General features: G+C 50.1%; 1 protein-coding gene across 3 annotated transcripts in view; it reads left to right on the top strand.

Moving 5' to 3' along the window:
• The window catches only part of WDTC1 (WD and tetratricopeptide repeats 1), a 78290-nt gene that overhangs the window by 60513 nt on the left and 3017 nt on the right, over positions 1-14760 (top strand). Inside the window, exons 7-15 of one of the 3 annotated variants that reach the window (XM_037984516.2) lie at positions 1849-2031; positions 3343-3437; positions 3835-3950; positions 5661-5736; positions 6360-6465; positions 7230-7403; positions 10478-10713; positions 13173-13347; positions 14550-14742. In XM_037984516.2, the coding sequence (XP_037840444.1) occupies positions 1849-2031; positions 3343-3437; positions 3835-3950; positions 5661-5736; positions 6360-6465; positions 7230-7403; positions 10478-10713; positions 13173-13347; positions 14550-14742 (1354 nt within the window). Of the gene's footprint in view, positions 1-1848; positions 2032-3342; positions 3438-3834; positions 3951-5660; positions 5737-6356; positions 6466-7229; positions 7404-10477; positions 10714-13172; positions 13348-14549; positions 14743-14760 lie in introns of all 3 variants that reach the window. The other 2 variants (XM_007979848.3, XM_007979849.3) reach the window with 2 other exon arrangements.

Raw genomic sequence — 14760 nt, 5'->3', positions numbered from 1 at the left:
CACACCTGGCCTTATTTTAATTTTTACTTATTGGTTTACTTTTTTGTCTGTATCCTCACTAAATAGAAAAGTAAACTCTCTTAGAGCAACTCCATGTCTGTCTTGTTCTTGGTTGTGTCCCTAGAACCCAGCACAGTGCCTGGCACACAGAGCCGCTTGATACATTTCTCTTGAACAGTTGGTCAGTGGCCATATACCTGGGAGGGGGCAAGCCAGCTGGAAATGGTAAAATGGACTGACCCCTTTTCCAGTGCCCTACATTGTTACACATTTGCCTCTACTTCCCTTCATTCTAAAATGGTGTTGTTGCCCTTCTTTAACTCCTTTCTTCAGATGTGACCTTAGAACTTCTTCCTTATCTCCCCATCCTGCTTTAATCTGTCTCCCTTGAGTTCCTGTAGGACTTTGTGCCCTCTTTCCTTTTACAAATGAGGAATATCTAACTCATATATAAATTATAACATAGTCAAGAACAAGGCAATAAAGTCTGACAGACCTGGGGTCAAATCCCAGCTCTCTCACTCAGTATTTGACTGGGATAAGTCACTGCATCCCTGAACCTCAGAAGACAGAATGCACTTGGTCAGTGGCAGGTCCAACTCGGTGTAGCACTTGTTGACCTTGGCTGACCAGATTTTGCCAGGGCCAGCTGGTAGAAGCTGAGCGTCTAGCACATCGGGTAGGATCCTAAGTGTTTAGGCATAGGCACAGTCAGAGAAGGTGTCCTAGCAGAAGGTGAACATAAGCTGGGCCTTCCAGAACAGACAGGATTTGGATGGGCAAGGAAAAGCAGAGTGTATTCCCCAGCTTGAGCAGAGTTTGCAAAGGCAGAAATAAACATGGCATGTGCAGGATAAAGAATTCTGTAGTTATAATTGACCCACATTTAGAAAACTGAGGAATAAGGTTGGAGAGAGATGTGAAATTGAGTCTTGAAAACCAGACTGAGGAGTTTGGTAAAAGTAAACTTATGCTAAAAGTATTGAGGAATCTCTGCAATTTTTTGAGCAGGAGAGTGATGTAAAATAATATTTTAGGAAGAGCAACCTGGTGAAGATGGCTTAGAAAGACAAGGTGAACAGCAAAGAGGTGGTAACAGATGTCCAGGCAAGAGGGTTGAGCATATGGGTGATGTCCCCACTACCCACCACTCTCTGAGGATACCTGTGTATTGGCAGCAGAAAGTTTCCCCATCTGGAGCAGTGGGAGTTTGCTGCTGTTTGGTAGCCTTTTTGGCATTACCTTTACTGCATGGATGAGACTTTTAGGCTTGCCTTGGCCCATAGTATATCTAGATAGCTCTTAGATGATCTGCAGATTCTCTTTTCTGTCACCTCCATACCTTGTTTCATGAAAGAAACTAGATTAGGTAGGAGTGGAGCAGAGTGTTTAAGATGCCATCTTAGAAAGCTTCCCCAGCTCTGCACTTACTAGCAGTGTCATCTCAGTCAGGTTATTCAACATCTTTGAACCTCAGTATTCTAATGGTACCTAGGGATGACGTTAGGATTTAATTAAGGGGCAATACTGGACATAAAGCACATTTTCATTAAGTATTGGTAATCAGTAGTAGTATAATAGTAGCAATAATACTGACATCTATAGAATATGTACAGTAGCGTCCACCTTAGGAGTTTTAGTGGAATAAAATAGAATGTGTGAGAAGCCTACTACAGGTACCTGGCACACGGTGGGCACTCAAGAAATGGGAATTGTTTTTGACATTCTTATTTAGAAACAGGTCCAAAGTCCCTCCCAATCCTCTTGCATAACAAGAACTTGTCTTTTCCCCTGCCTTCCACACAAGGACCCCAAGCCCCAATTCCCTAACTCTGTCCTCTCTCACAGCCAGTATGACCTTCGAGAGAACAGCAAACACTCGGAGGTGCTGATTGACCTGACAGAGTACTGTGGCCAGCTGGTGGAGGCCAAGTGCCTCACCGTCAATCCCCAGGACAACAACTGCCTGGCGGTTGGGGCCAGCGGGCCCTTCGTGAGGCTCTATGACATCCGCATGATCCATAACCACAGGTATGAATAGTTCAGCCTCCTGTCTCCTATGGGTAAGTCCCTGGAGAACCTGCTGCCCCTTTCCCTCACTGCCATTGCTACGCCCTCTTCTTCTATCACAGCTCACTGCAGCCTCGACCTCCCAGGCTCAAGCGATCCTCCCACCTCAGCCTCTCTAGTAGCTGAGACTACAGTCACAACGCCACCCCGCTTGGCTAATTTTTTAATTTTTTTATAGAGGCGGGGTCTTTCCATGTTGCTCAGGCTGGTCTCAAACTCGTGAGCTAAGGCAATCTTCCTACCTCGACCTCCCAAAGTGCTGGGACTACAAGTATGAGCCACTGTGCCTGACTCCTTCTTTTATTTATTTATTTTTTATTATTTTTTTGAGACACAGTCTTGCTCTGTTACCCATGTTGGAGTGCAGTAGCATAATCTCAGCTCACTGCAACCTCTGCCTCCCGGGTTCAAACTGTTGTCCTGCTTCAGCCTCCTGAGTAGCTGGGATTACAGGCACCTGCCACCATACCCGGATAATTTTTGTATTATTAGTAGAGACAGGGTTTCACCATGTTGGCCAGGCTAGTCTTCAACTCCTGACCTCAGGTGATCTGCCCGCCTCAGCCTCCCAAAGTGTTGGGATTACAGACGTCACCCACCACACCCAGCCTGGCCCCTTCTTTATGAAATGGACTTTGTTCAATTTTGTGATTTTTTAAAAACTTAATCCTTGCTTATGTTGGAAAATATGGAAAGTATAAATTACCCATAATCTCTTATATAAATTCCTTATAATTTCCTTATATTTATTTATTCTTATAATTTGTTATACAAATCTCTTATAGTGTCTTTCTGAAAGAAATCACTGTATATAATATTTCCTGCTTGTTCTTATAATACTCAGAACCCCCACAGCACTCCCAGACCTGAGTTGCCTCTTGAGCCTGTTGCCCAGGCTTTCCATGATTCTTGGGATGGATACAGGAATGTCTGGCCTGCTTATTTTCATTCATGGGCTTGGTGACCACTGCTTCCCCTCACGCACTGCATGGCTTGGAGCGGGTCTTGAACCTTAGCTTGCTTGTTTGTAAAATGGGAAAGATAAGGTGGTCATGAAGACCCAGACAGCTTATAAGACCTACTTGGTAAAGCACTGTAACATATGTGTCTGTAATTGTCTAGTTGGTGGGCCTTTGGGGTTGCTTAGGTAAGGAAGAAAAATACCTCCTATATCTCTCAGATACAAATGTAAGTTTTCTTTTAGTGAGTGTGGTCTGGTCTAGCCAGGGGCAGTGCTGTGACTTTAACCTATATGATTTTCCTTCCTACCAGAAAGAGCATGAAGCAGAGCCCTTCAGCGGGTGTGCACACCTTCTGTGACCGGCAGAAACCGCTTCCGGATGGTGCAGCCCAATATTACGTAGCAGGTAGTGCTCAGCACAGCTCTGGCCCCAAATTGTTGGCTAGATGCTGACTCTTTTGGGGGCAGTGCAGGGAGACAGCATGGCATGGTGGTCAAGAAGAAGAGTTTTAGAGTCAGACAGACCTGAGTTTTAATCCCAACTCTGCCATGGACAAGCTATGTCACCTTCAGCAAATTACAGAAAAGAAACTCATTAAGGTTAAGTAAAATGGGATTATAATGACTAAATGAGATTAAATATATAAAGCAGCTGGCCCAGTGCATATAGTAAGGGCTCAACACTTGTAGCTGCTTTTATGCTAAAGTTGATTGGTATCATTTTTGCTATGACTGACTTCACACAATCTCATGCCCCTTTGAAGGGGACTGGGACCCTAGTATGACTGGGCTATTCCCTGCAGGTCACCTGCCAGTGAAGCTTCCTGACTACAACAACCGTTTGAGAGTGCTGGTTGCCACCTATGTGACCTTCAGCCCCAATGGCACAGAGCTGCTAGTCAACATGGGAGGGGAACAGGTATGTACAGCATAAGGTGGTTCTGCCCCATCATCATTCCATGCCCAGCAGCCAGGGGCGTGTACCTTATGTTCACTGCTGAGGCAGACAAGACACAACAGCCTTATGGCAAATGATGTTACAGTGAAATGTGGCGGTGATGTGGCATCATTGGAGTTCCCAGAGAGGTGTCCTAGCTGAGTCTTTTTATTTCATTTTTTCTTAAGGAACTAGATAGAAATAGGATAGTATGGTATTTTGGTTAAGAATATGGAATTTGGAATTGGCAGACTTCTGTTCAAATGCTGGCCTGCTGTTTGCCAGCTGTTTACTGTGACTTTGAGCAAATCTCTTTATTTTTCTGAGCCTCAGTTTCCTCATCTGCGATTTTCCTAGGGGGAAATCCGTGGGGCTCAGAGCATGCAGCTCAGAGCAAGGTATGGGTTAGGGCCAGCTTTGGGAAGTGTTCTTTGATAATGGCAGGTTGCTAAACCTTCTGTTTGTGTGCTCTCAGGATATTTAGTAAGCCTTGCATACATTTATTTACTCTACCAACACTGAGCACTTACTCTGGGACTAGCATTATTGTCAATATAAGAGAGACAAGTGGGAAATATGATCCATCCCCAGGCTGATGGGAGACACGATAAATGAAACAGTTAATGATGTTACAAGGCAAGGCCCAAATATATACAAAGGAAATGGGATGCAGAATAGGTGAGGATAAGCCAGACACTCCTGCACCTGTCCAAGGAATCATGAAAGGCTCAGGAGTAGTGCCAGGGTAAATGTAAAATGAGACCTTTGGCTTTGTGACCTTTGAGGACTTCTTCACCTCTTTAAACATATGACACGTGGTTTTTTTTTTTTTTTTTTTTTGAGATGGAGTTTTGCTCTTGTTGCCCAGGCTGGAGTGCAATAGTGCAATCTTGGCTCACGGCAACCTCCGCCTCCTGGATTTAAGCAATTCTCCTGCCTCAGCCTCCCAAGTAGCTGGGATTACAGGCATGCACCAGCATACCTGGCTAATTTTGTATTTTTAGTAGAGATGGGGTTTCACCATGTTGGTCAGGCTAGTCTCAAACTCCTGACCTCAGGTGATCCGCACACCTCACTCTCCCAAAGTGCTGGGATTACAGGCATGAGCCATCGCACCTGACCTTTTTTTTTTTTTTTTTTTTTTTTTTTTTTTGAGGCAGGATCTCACTCTGTCACACAGGCTGGAGTGCAGTGGTACAATCTCAGGTCACTGCAACCTCGACATCCCAGGCTCAAATGATCCCCCCACCTCAGCCTCCTGAGTAGCTGGGACCACGGGCACATGCCACCACACCTGGCTAATTTTTGTATTTTTTGTAAAGATGGGGTTTCGCCATGTTGCCCAGACTGGTCTCAAACTCCTGGGCTCAAGCAACCACCCTCCTGCCTCAGCCTTCTAAAGCACTGGGATTACAGGCTATGCCACCATGCCCAGCCAAATGTGATTCTAATTAATCATAGTATTTCAAGCAGGGCTTTGGGTAGATCAGATAGCCCACCCTGAATGCCAGAGCTAGGAAGATTTTCCGGCCTGAAGTTTGCTGGAAACACCTTCTAGTATAGCTTGATGGTTCTATGCTCAACACTCACTGTGTTCCAAGACCCTGGTTCTTGAGAAGCAGTCCTGGTTACTGGTTCAACCACATCTTTACCTCACAGCTTCCATCTCTTTTTTTGTCCCCTCAACTCTAGGTCTATTTGTTTGACTTGACTTACAAGCAGCGGCCGTACACCTTCCTCTTACCTAGAAAATGCCACTCCTCAGGGGGTAAGTTCTCCCTTAGGGTATCTCTGCTGAGGTGGTGTAGGGGAGCTTGAGTGCATGCTACACCTGCTGAGAAGCCTGCCCTTTACTCTGGACGTTGATCTTCAAAAAGAGCAGATCTCTGAAATAACCCTGCCTATGCAGTAAGAAAGAAGATGACAGTAGAGAGAGATCTCTTCAAGAGCTTTGCATCACTGCCCTTTTTGCTTCCCTCTGGAGAGACAGGTTCCTTCCATGGCTTGGCTCTTCAGAACCTGAAGTAGTTCTCCTCTCCTTTGTATCCTGGCCCAGTGTTCTCATTGATTTCTTCCTGGGGCCTGCAGTTGATTTAGGCACATCCTCCCTCCATTCCCACCCCCAGCCCCAGCCCCAGCCCCAGCCCCAGCCCTAGCCCGAGCCCCAGCTGAGTAATGCCACAGTGAAGTTGTGTCTCTCGCCAGCCAGCAGAGGGCGCACGGGCTTTTCTTTATGTCAGAACTTGCTTTCTGGGAATGGATCTTACTCTGAGAGAGTAGTCTCACGATGGAACCATCAGACCCTGTGATGGAAGCTGGAGGGCTGCCAGGAATAAATGGGTCCTCTTCCTGAGTTGTTGCTGTCACTTTCTCACTATCTCCTGCCAGAAGTCCAGAATGGCAAGATGTCCACCAACGGTGTATCCAACGGTGTGTCCAATGGCCTGCACCTTCATAGCAATGGCTTCCGGCTGCCGGAGAGTAGGGGACATGTCAGGTGAGGCCAACTGGCTTGTCCAACCCTCCAAGCCCCAGTTACACTATATGTACTGGAGGGAGGGACATAACCTGTAAATTTTCCTCCTGACCCACACCCACTCATGCATCCCAGAGAGTGAGGACCAAGGCAAAGAGGCTTCTTGGAGGGTGGCTGGTGTTTCCAGTGCCCCTATGCCTGGCAGGACACTAGTCCTGGTCAGACTGTAGCTCTAGCCTGTTGGTACCAGTAACTGGGGTCAGGACCCAGGGCCTAGCTGCCTCTTGGCACTGAGCTCTTTCCAAAAAGGGGCTGCATACAAATGGGCCTCCCCATTATATTATTCCCCATCCTATAGCATGTCCTTGCCTCTTTTCTCTGCCAGGCCTTGTGCTAGGCTTTGGATACAGAGGTGCTCAAATTCCCTAGCCTTGAGAGAAATAGAATTCTTTAGACAGTGATCCATAAGAGGGACTCGGGTGGTCATAAGGTTCAGCTCAGTATGGAGGCAGGTGGTGTCAGCTACTGCCATGCCCAGGAGTTTAAGTACAGCTTCATTTCTGCCCTTCCTCTTTTCACTGGCTGAGAGTATTTGGAATGGTGTCTGTTCCCTATCACGGTAATAGGTAATAGCCCAGGCCAGGGTAGTGGTCCCCTCTTCCAGAAAGCAGTCAGATCCCAGGAGCCAAGAAAACCTGGGTGACCCTCAGGCTATGTTACAGACTTCCTGAGGGACTGCTCTGACCTTCTTTGACTGTTCTGACTTGGCTCTATTTCCCCTGTAGCCCCCAAGTAGAGCTACCGCCATACCTGGAGCGTGTGAAACAGCAAGCGAATGAGGCTTTTGCCTGCCAGCAGTGGACCCAAGCCATTCAGCTTTACAGCAAGGCTGTGCAGAGGGCCCCTCACAATGCCATGCTTTATGGAAACCGAGCAGCAGCCTACATGAAGCGCAAGTGGTGAGTGGCCACTGCAGAGGGGATCTGGGTCAGGATGAGGGACAAAGCAACTGGACCAAAAGGCAGGGGCCTGATGGAGCCAAGTTGCCAAGGCATCCAGGGAAGGTGGCAGGAACATATTGCGGCCTCTTAGGGCTTCTTGGCCTCTCCTCCCCACCTCCAGGCTAATGGTGGGCAGGCGCCAATCAAGCACTAAGGAAGCTCACAGTTATGTGGAACATGTTCAAAGCTAGTTCCTACATGGCATATTATTATAAAGTGCTGTGGCCCCTGGGGAAGTAGGAGTTGAGGATTGTTAGTCCCAATTGTTGGAGAACTGGACTTTGAAGAGCAGTGGAATCTTGCTAAGTGGAAATGAGGGGTTTGGTGAATTCAGTTGGTATGTGTCTAAAATATTCTGCAGTCCCTTGGCCCCACTAAGGCTTGCTTTCTGTGTTCTTAGACCCTTTGGACTGAGTACAAACCATATCCCAGAAATCCAAAGCTGGCTGTGGGTCACACTAGGGTATGGTGGCTGGTAATAAAGAAGTAGACCATATCCGAAAGAACTCCTCATCTTTGGAGACCATCAGGGCCCCCAGCCCTTCTGCCTGCAGCACCAGCAGGCAAGCAGACATGCAGACCCCGCCCCCCATCCCCCAGTCAGGGCCAGGACTAGAGATGGATAGAGCTGGGCCCACAGCCATTTCTGCTCCGTCTGGCATCCGTCGGCTCTGCCCAGACAGACAGGCCAGCTGGTGTGCCATCGTCTGGCTGCAACTAGGCAGGCCAGAGAGGGAAGCTTAAGAAACCCACCCAAGTCAGCAGGATGGCAGTGCTAGGTAGGAGTGGGGAAGATGCTATCCCCCAGCCTTAGCTGAGGCATCAGGAGTTGGCCAAGGGCTCAAGTGGCAGCCAAACCCAGGAGATGACTGTTTTGGGTGAATCCTGAGTTGATTCACCTCTCTGTCTAACAGTTGGGTAGAACTCAGTGGTCCTCATCTAAGCTGTAGGCTGAGAGCTCAGCTTCACTCCTGCATTCTTGCTAAGTGAGGTTGGTGTTTTCCCAATCCATATGTGCCCTCAGCATGTTCTCTGAGCTCCTACTATGTGCTAGGTACTAGGAACACAAAGTTCCTGTGCTCCAGAGGAGCCGCCAGACAGTGGGTAAAGTAGTGGACATACTTCAGCATTAAAGAGATAGAAAGCAGTGAGTCTTGTAAATGGTCAGGTAAAGAGCTGTGGGCATCAAGAAAAGTTGGGTCGCTTTAGCTGGGGAGCAGGGAAGCAGCAGAAAGACATGGCGTCTGAATGGGCTTTAAGTGTAGGCAGGCTTAGACAGGAGATGAAGGAGAGGAGGGGCCTGTGGGGGAAGGACATTCCAGGGAGATGAAATGGTGTGAACAAAGGCGTGGGGGTGGGGGACTGACTGAAGAGCTTGTTTGCAGAACAGCAAATCCATTTGGCTGGAGCAGAGGGTTCGGAGAGGGACTGGCAGGAGATGAGTCTGTGAGGTAGCCTGGGGCCGGCCTAGGGAGGGCTTGGAATGCAGAGCGGTGACGTTGGCCTCGATTCAGTGCATGATGGGCAGCTACTGGAGAGTTCTGAGCAGGAGAGGGATGTGCCGAGGGCTGTCCTTTCAGGGAGATTGATCTGGCAATGAGTCTAGGAAGGGTGAGCCCTGGGGCCAGCCTGCTCTCTACCCCCATCCCCACATGCCTGCCAGTGACCCCTAGAATGTCACATTCTGTCCTAGGCCAGTCTCCCCAGGGCTGCCATCTGCTCCTGGATGCAGTGGGAGCTGTCACCCTCTGGCTTCTGGCTGGTCTCTGGTCTGGCTCTCCCCAGGAGCTCAGAGGGGCACCTTGCAGGCAGTAATTGGGTTTCCACACAGTGCCTGCTCCTTCGTCACAGCCACTCATCCTGACGCAGGCCACACCATTGAAGCAGCTCTGTTTCCTGCCTGCCCCCACATGGGCTGAGCTGCTGGTTGCTGGTCTGAGCATGGCTGCTTCAAGGACTGGGTGCTCCCTCTGAGTGCTGCAGAAGGAGGCTCGGGAAGGACTTTCCCATGTCAGACCTGCCTTAGCCATGCCGGATTATTGTGAGCTGTGCCCTTGGAGAAGGGGCCATTAACTCTAGGGGGTGTCTCTTACTGCTGCTTGGCACAGTTGAGTTGTAGGCCTACCCCAGCCCAGTTGGGAAAAAAAAAAATGGCTTCCAAAGAAGCAGCTCCTGTGGGGCCTGTCTGGCTCTCCAGACAAGAGGCAAAGACAGGTCTGTGGGTGCTGGGGGAGTGTGCTTCCTATATTCTGGCACAGGGTGGGAAAAGGAGGGGCTTCTCTGACCTCCTTTCACTTCCTCTTTCCCCACTTACCCACTAAAAGCACTCCCACTTCCCTTCATCCATGCTTCAGGAGGTTGGAGAAGTGAGTGGGGACGATTTGGAGCTCCTGGTGTGCACAACCCCCCTTACCATCAGCTTCCAGAGAGCCGACTCTGCCAGACTGTCAGGCCCCATCCTCCAGCCCCAGGAGGTAGAGGCCACAGCTGCTGTGGATCAGTCAGCCAGGACAGAGGGGGGTCTGGCTGAGGGCTTGCTGCCTGCTGATCAGACCCTGCGTCCCCAGCCTGGCACTTCTGGCTTCCCCAGACCACAGAACTGTCCTTGAGGGCCCCCTGCCTTGGACATGGCTTTGAAGGCCAGCTGGGGGTGATTTGAGGAGGTGGATGGGGGAAGAGAGAAGGAGGGCTTGGGGAGCCTGTGGTGGGCAAGATGCCAGGCCTTCTGCTGCAGAGCTGCGGGTGCCTGGGGTGAGCCAGTGTGCAGTTGCACTCTGTGCCCAGCAGAGGGCAGCCTGACACCAGCTTTTGCCACCCTCAAGACCTCAGGGTTTCCTGGCTTGCTCCTTAACCATACTGTCTCCTGATGGGGGAGGCCTGGGCTGAGCCAGGATTCTCTTCGTCCTCAAGTCCCCTTGCCATGAGATCTGTCAGTAGTGGGCCGGGGTGGCCACAGGAAGTAGAGGAGACAGTGGGGACCCCTTGCTTGCCACGTGGCTCTACCTCTAAGCCACTCTTCCCCACCTTCCCAGGGATGGTGACCACTATGATGCCCTGAGGGACTGCCTCAAGGCCATCTCCCTGAACCCATGCCACCTGAAGGCACACTTTCGCCTGGCCCGCTGCCTCTTTGAGCTCAAGTATGTGGCTGAAGCCCTGGAGTGCCTGGACGACTTCAAAGGGAAATTTCCGGAGCAGGCCCACAGCAGCGCTTGTGATGCATTGGGTCGTGACATCACAGCTGCCCTCTTCTCCAAAAATGATGGTGGTGAGTGGGCACTGAGGAGGGGGTGCTGTTACTCTTTCTCTTTGAGATGCTGCATGACATTCTGGAGTGGTCATGGTTCCGGGATTGGAGAGGCCTGGGTTCAGATGTTGATTCAGAAACCATGCAACCTTGGGGCAGTTACTTGGTCTCTCTCTGAGAGTGTTTCCTTGTCTGAAAAGGAAGGAGACATGCCAGCACCTCCCACTGAGCGTTTCTATTGAGGATCAGCATGTTTAAATGGCATGTTTAAAGCACCTAGGGGAGTGCCTGGTGCCCAGGATAGGAGGAAGCTGAGCTCAGTCAGGCTCCCACTAGGCATCCTCACCTGCTCAGACAGGGCCCTGGTGGTTCCACTTGGGCATCTGAGAAGCAGAAGCTGGTCGTTGTGTTTGTTCCGAGTGTACAAGTGCAGCAGAGACAATAGCGCAGAGCAGTAGAAATGCCTCAGGCTTGGAACGTGGAGCTTCAGTTCCAAATGCAGCTCCACTACGTGACTGTGTGGCTTTGGAGAAAGCACAGCCTCTCTACCTACTGCCTTACCTGCACAAAGAGCACGAAGCCCTGCCCAGCTCACTTCAACGTGCTGGAGAATGAACTGGGCCATTGGTGTGTGGTCTGTGAACATGAATGGTGAGCTCACAGGAGGCAGACATGGATCTTCACCTCTCTCCTTTGCAGTTTACCAGCCATGTGGTAAATTCATTTGTTTAATGAATAGTTATCAGACACCTGCCATGTGTCAGGCACTGTGCTGGGTCCTGGAAATAGAGCTGTGACTAAGTCAGATGGAATTTCTGTGTTTATGGCATGTACAGTCTAGTGAAGGAACCAAGTGATAAAGGAGAAACAAAAAGTATGACAAGTGCCATGGGGCCTGAATGGTGTGTGTGTTGAGGGGGCTTGATGGCATTCTGGGGTTCTTCAGGAAGAAACATTTAAGCTAAGATCTAAAGGATCCAAAGGAAGCATTAACTAGATACAAAATATAGCTGTGTGGCCTAGTGCAGTGGCTCACGCTTATAATCCCAGCACTTTGGGAGGCCAACATGGGAAAATCGCTCGAGCCCAGGAGTTCAGTATCAGTCAGGACAACATAGCAAGATCCCATCTCAACAAAAGAAAAATTTTTTAAATTAGCTGGCCGGGCGTGGTGGCTTAAGCTTGTAATCCCAGCACTTTGGGAGGCCGAGATGGGCGGATCACGAGGTCAGGAGATGGAGACCATCCTGGCTAACACGGTGAAACCCCATCTCTATTAAAAAATACAAAAAATTAGCCGGGCAAGGTGGCGGGCGCCTGTAGTCCCAGCTACTCGGGAGACTGAGGCAGGAGAATGGTGTAAACCCAGGAGGCGGAGCTTACAGTGAACTGAGATCCGGCCACTGTACTCCAGCCTGGGTGACAGAGTGAGACTCCGTCTCAAAAAAAAAAAAAAAAAAAACAAGGATGGTGGCACACACCTGTAGTCCCGGCTCCTCGGGCAGTTGAGGCAAGAGGATCACTTGAGCCCAGGAGGTCAAGGCTACAGTGAGCCATGATCACACCACTGCACTCCAGCCTGGGTAACAGAGCAAAATCCTATCTCCAACAACAACAACAAAGTGTAGCCGTGGGCGATGCAGAGCTCCTGGCATATGGACCAGGATGCTCCAAGGCCCTGAAGCAGGCACGAGTGAGTCACTTTTAAGGAACTGAGAAAACTTGTGTGAATACCTGTCACTTAACTGATCAGTGTCTCTCATTTGGGACCCTAATAACTTGTCTTCCAGAGGGTAAGGGCATGGTCCTTACTGCCCTAAGCGCTACGAATCTGTTTAAAAAAGTCACCCAGGCTGGGCTCGGTGGCTCACGTCTGTAATCCCAGCACTTTGGAAAGCAGAGGCAGGTGGATCACCTGAGGTCAGGAGTTCGAGACCAGCCTGGCCAACGTGGTGAAACCCCATCTCTACTAAAAATACAAAAATTAGCTGGATGTGGTGGCACATGCCTGGTAGTAATCCCAGCTACTCAGGAGGCTGAGGCAGGAGAATCGCTTGAACCCTGGAGGTGGAGGTTGCAGTGAGCCGAGATCATGCCACTGCACTCCAGCCCGGGTGACAGAGCGAGACTCCATCTCAAAAAGAAAAAGGAAAAAAAAAAAAAGTCACCCATTCTCTCTTTGCTAGTGCCTCACTCTACCCTCCCCTGCCTCTCATCTCCACAGAAACACACTTTGAGTCTCTGTATCCTTAGGGCTTTCAGGTCCTCCTAGCATCAAAGGTCTCCTCGTGAACATCCCCAGGGGCTAGATCCAAAGATGCATCTTCCTCACAACCTTTCCCCAATTTTCCAGGATAAGGGTGGAGGCAGGTAGCTCTATGTTGTCAGACTTTAGACTGAAAACAGAGCCATAGGTGGGGGGAAATAGGGAAGCAGAGAAAGGAACAGGACGCTTACCTTTTCTGGATCTCTGCCCCCAGAGGAGAAGAAGGGACCTGGTGGCGGTGCCCCAGTCCGCCTCCGCAGCACAAGCCGCAAGGACTCCATCTCAGAGGATGAAATGGTGCTGCGGGAGCGAAGCTACGACTATCAATTCCGCTACTGTGGCCACTGCAACACCACCACGGATATCAAGGAGGCCAATTTCTTTGGCAGGTCCGAGGCCCTGAAGAGGAGGGTGCAGCCCAGTTGGCAGCAGGAGGTTGAGTGGGGAGTGTTGGGGCATAATGGTTTTAGAGAAGAATCTCAAATCCCTGCTCTGCCTCTGTACCCTTGGGCAAATGGCTTCACCTTTGTCAGCCTCTGAAGTTTTTTCATCTATGAGATGACCAACCTGCCATGCCCACTTATGAGGCCATAACAAGGACTAATAAGATAATCCAAGTAGAGCCTCCAGTACAATGCCTGGACTACTCCCTCACCCCCCACCTCCTTCTCCTTCTGTGTGCATGTGCCAGAGCTTGGTTGCTTTATCTGCATTCAGGGAGCCTCCCTCTGTTTGGGAGTGAGGCAGCAGCCCTCCAAGGCTGGGGATCTTGGCACATCTGTTTTGTGCTCAAAACTGTGCCCTGGGTACTAAGGGACAAACTCTGTGTTTCAGACACCATCACCCCCACCCCTCATTTGTAGATGTACTTTCTTTGGGTAGGTGAGACACCTGAACATGAATCAATAATCTCTCCGTAGGCAAGGCACAGTGGCTCATGCCTGTAATCCCAGCACTTGGGGAGGCTGAAGCGGGAGGATCGATTGAGCCCAGGAGTTTGAGACCAGCCTTAACAGCATAGACCCCCATCTCTACAAAAAATTTTTAAAATTTTCTGGGTGTGGTGACATGCACCCATAGTCCCAGCTATTCAGGAGGCTGACATGGGAGGACCAGTTAAGGCCACAGTGAGCCATGATCATGCCACTGTACTCCAGCCTGGGTGACAGAACGAGACCTTATCTCTAAGAAAAAAAAGAATCCATCAAGATGCCCTCTAAATGTCAGTGGTGTGTGAGGGGCTACGTGGGGATTCTGGATGCCAGAAGCCTGGGACTGCTCAGGGAAGGCTTAGAACAGGGTATTTTAGAGACCCGAGAGATGATGTAAGATGATCCTGGCCCAAGGAGGGAATAATGAACTGTAGGGGAGACTGTCTTGGAGAAATCCAGGCAGTCGCTGGCCCTGGGTTTAAGAGAACAGTGACCAGGGCTATGTACATGGAGTTCTGGGTCAAGTGCACACCCCAGCGTGTGGGGGACCGAGTGGCTGCAGACTTCCTTGCTCCCCCTTTACCTAGGCCATGCAGCCTCTGCTTGAGGCTATAGGGCAGTACCCCACCTGACCTCCCTGCCCTTTGCCCCCCCGCCAGCAACGCTCAGTATATCGTCAGTGGCTCTGATGATGGCTCCTTCTTCATCTGGGAAAAGGAGACCACCAACCTGGTCCGTGTGCTCCAAGGGGATGAGTCCATTGTCAACTGCCTGCAGCCACACCCCAGCTACTGCTTCCTGGCCACCAGCGGCATCGATCCTGTTGTGCGGCTCTGGAACCCCCGACCAGAGGTGAGGGTGCAGTGAAGG

Source organism: Chlorocebus sabaeus, chromosome 20, assembly GCF_047675955.1.
Source record: "Chlorocebus sabaeus isolate Y175 chromosome 20, mChlSab1.0.hap1, whole genome shotgun sequence".
Taxonomy (NCBI): domain Eukaryota; kingdom Metazoa; phylum Chordata; class Mammalia; order Primates; family Cercopithecidae; genus Chlorocebus; species Chlorocebus sabaeus.
Note: the sequence above shows the minus strand (reverse complement) of the source record. Positions and strands in the feature narration are given on the sequence as shown.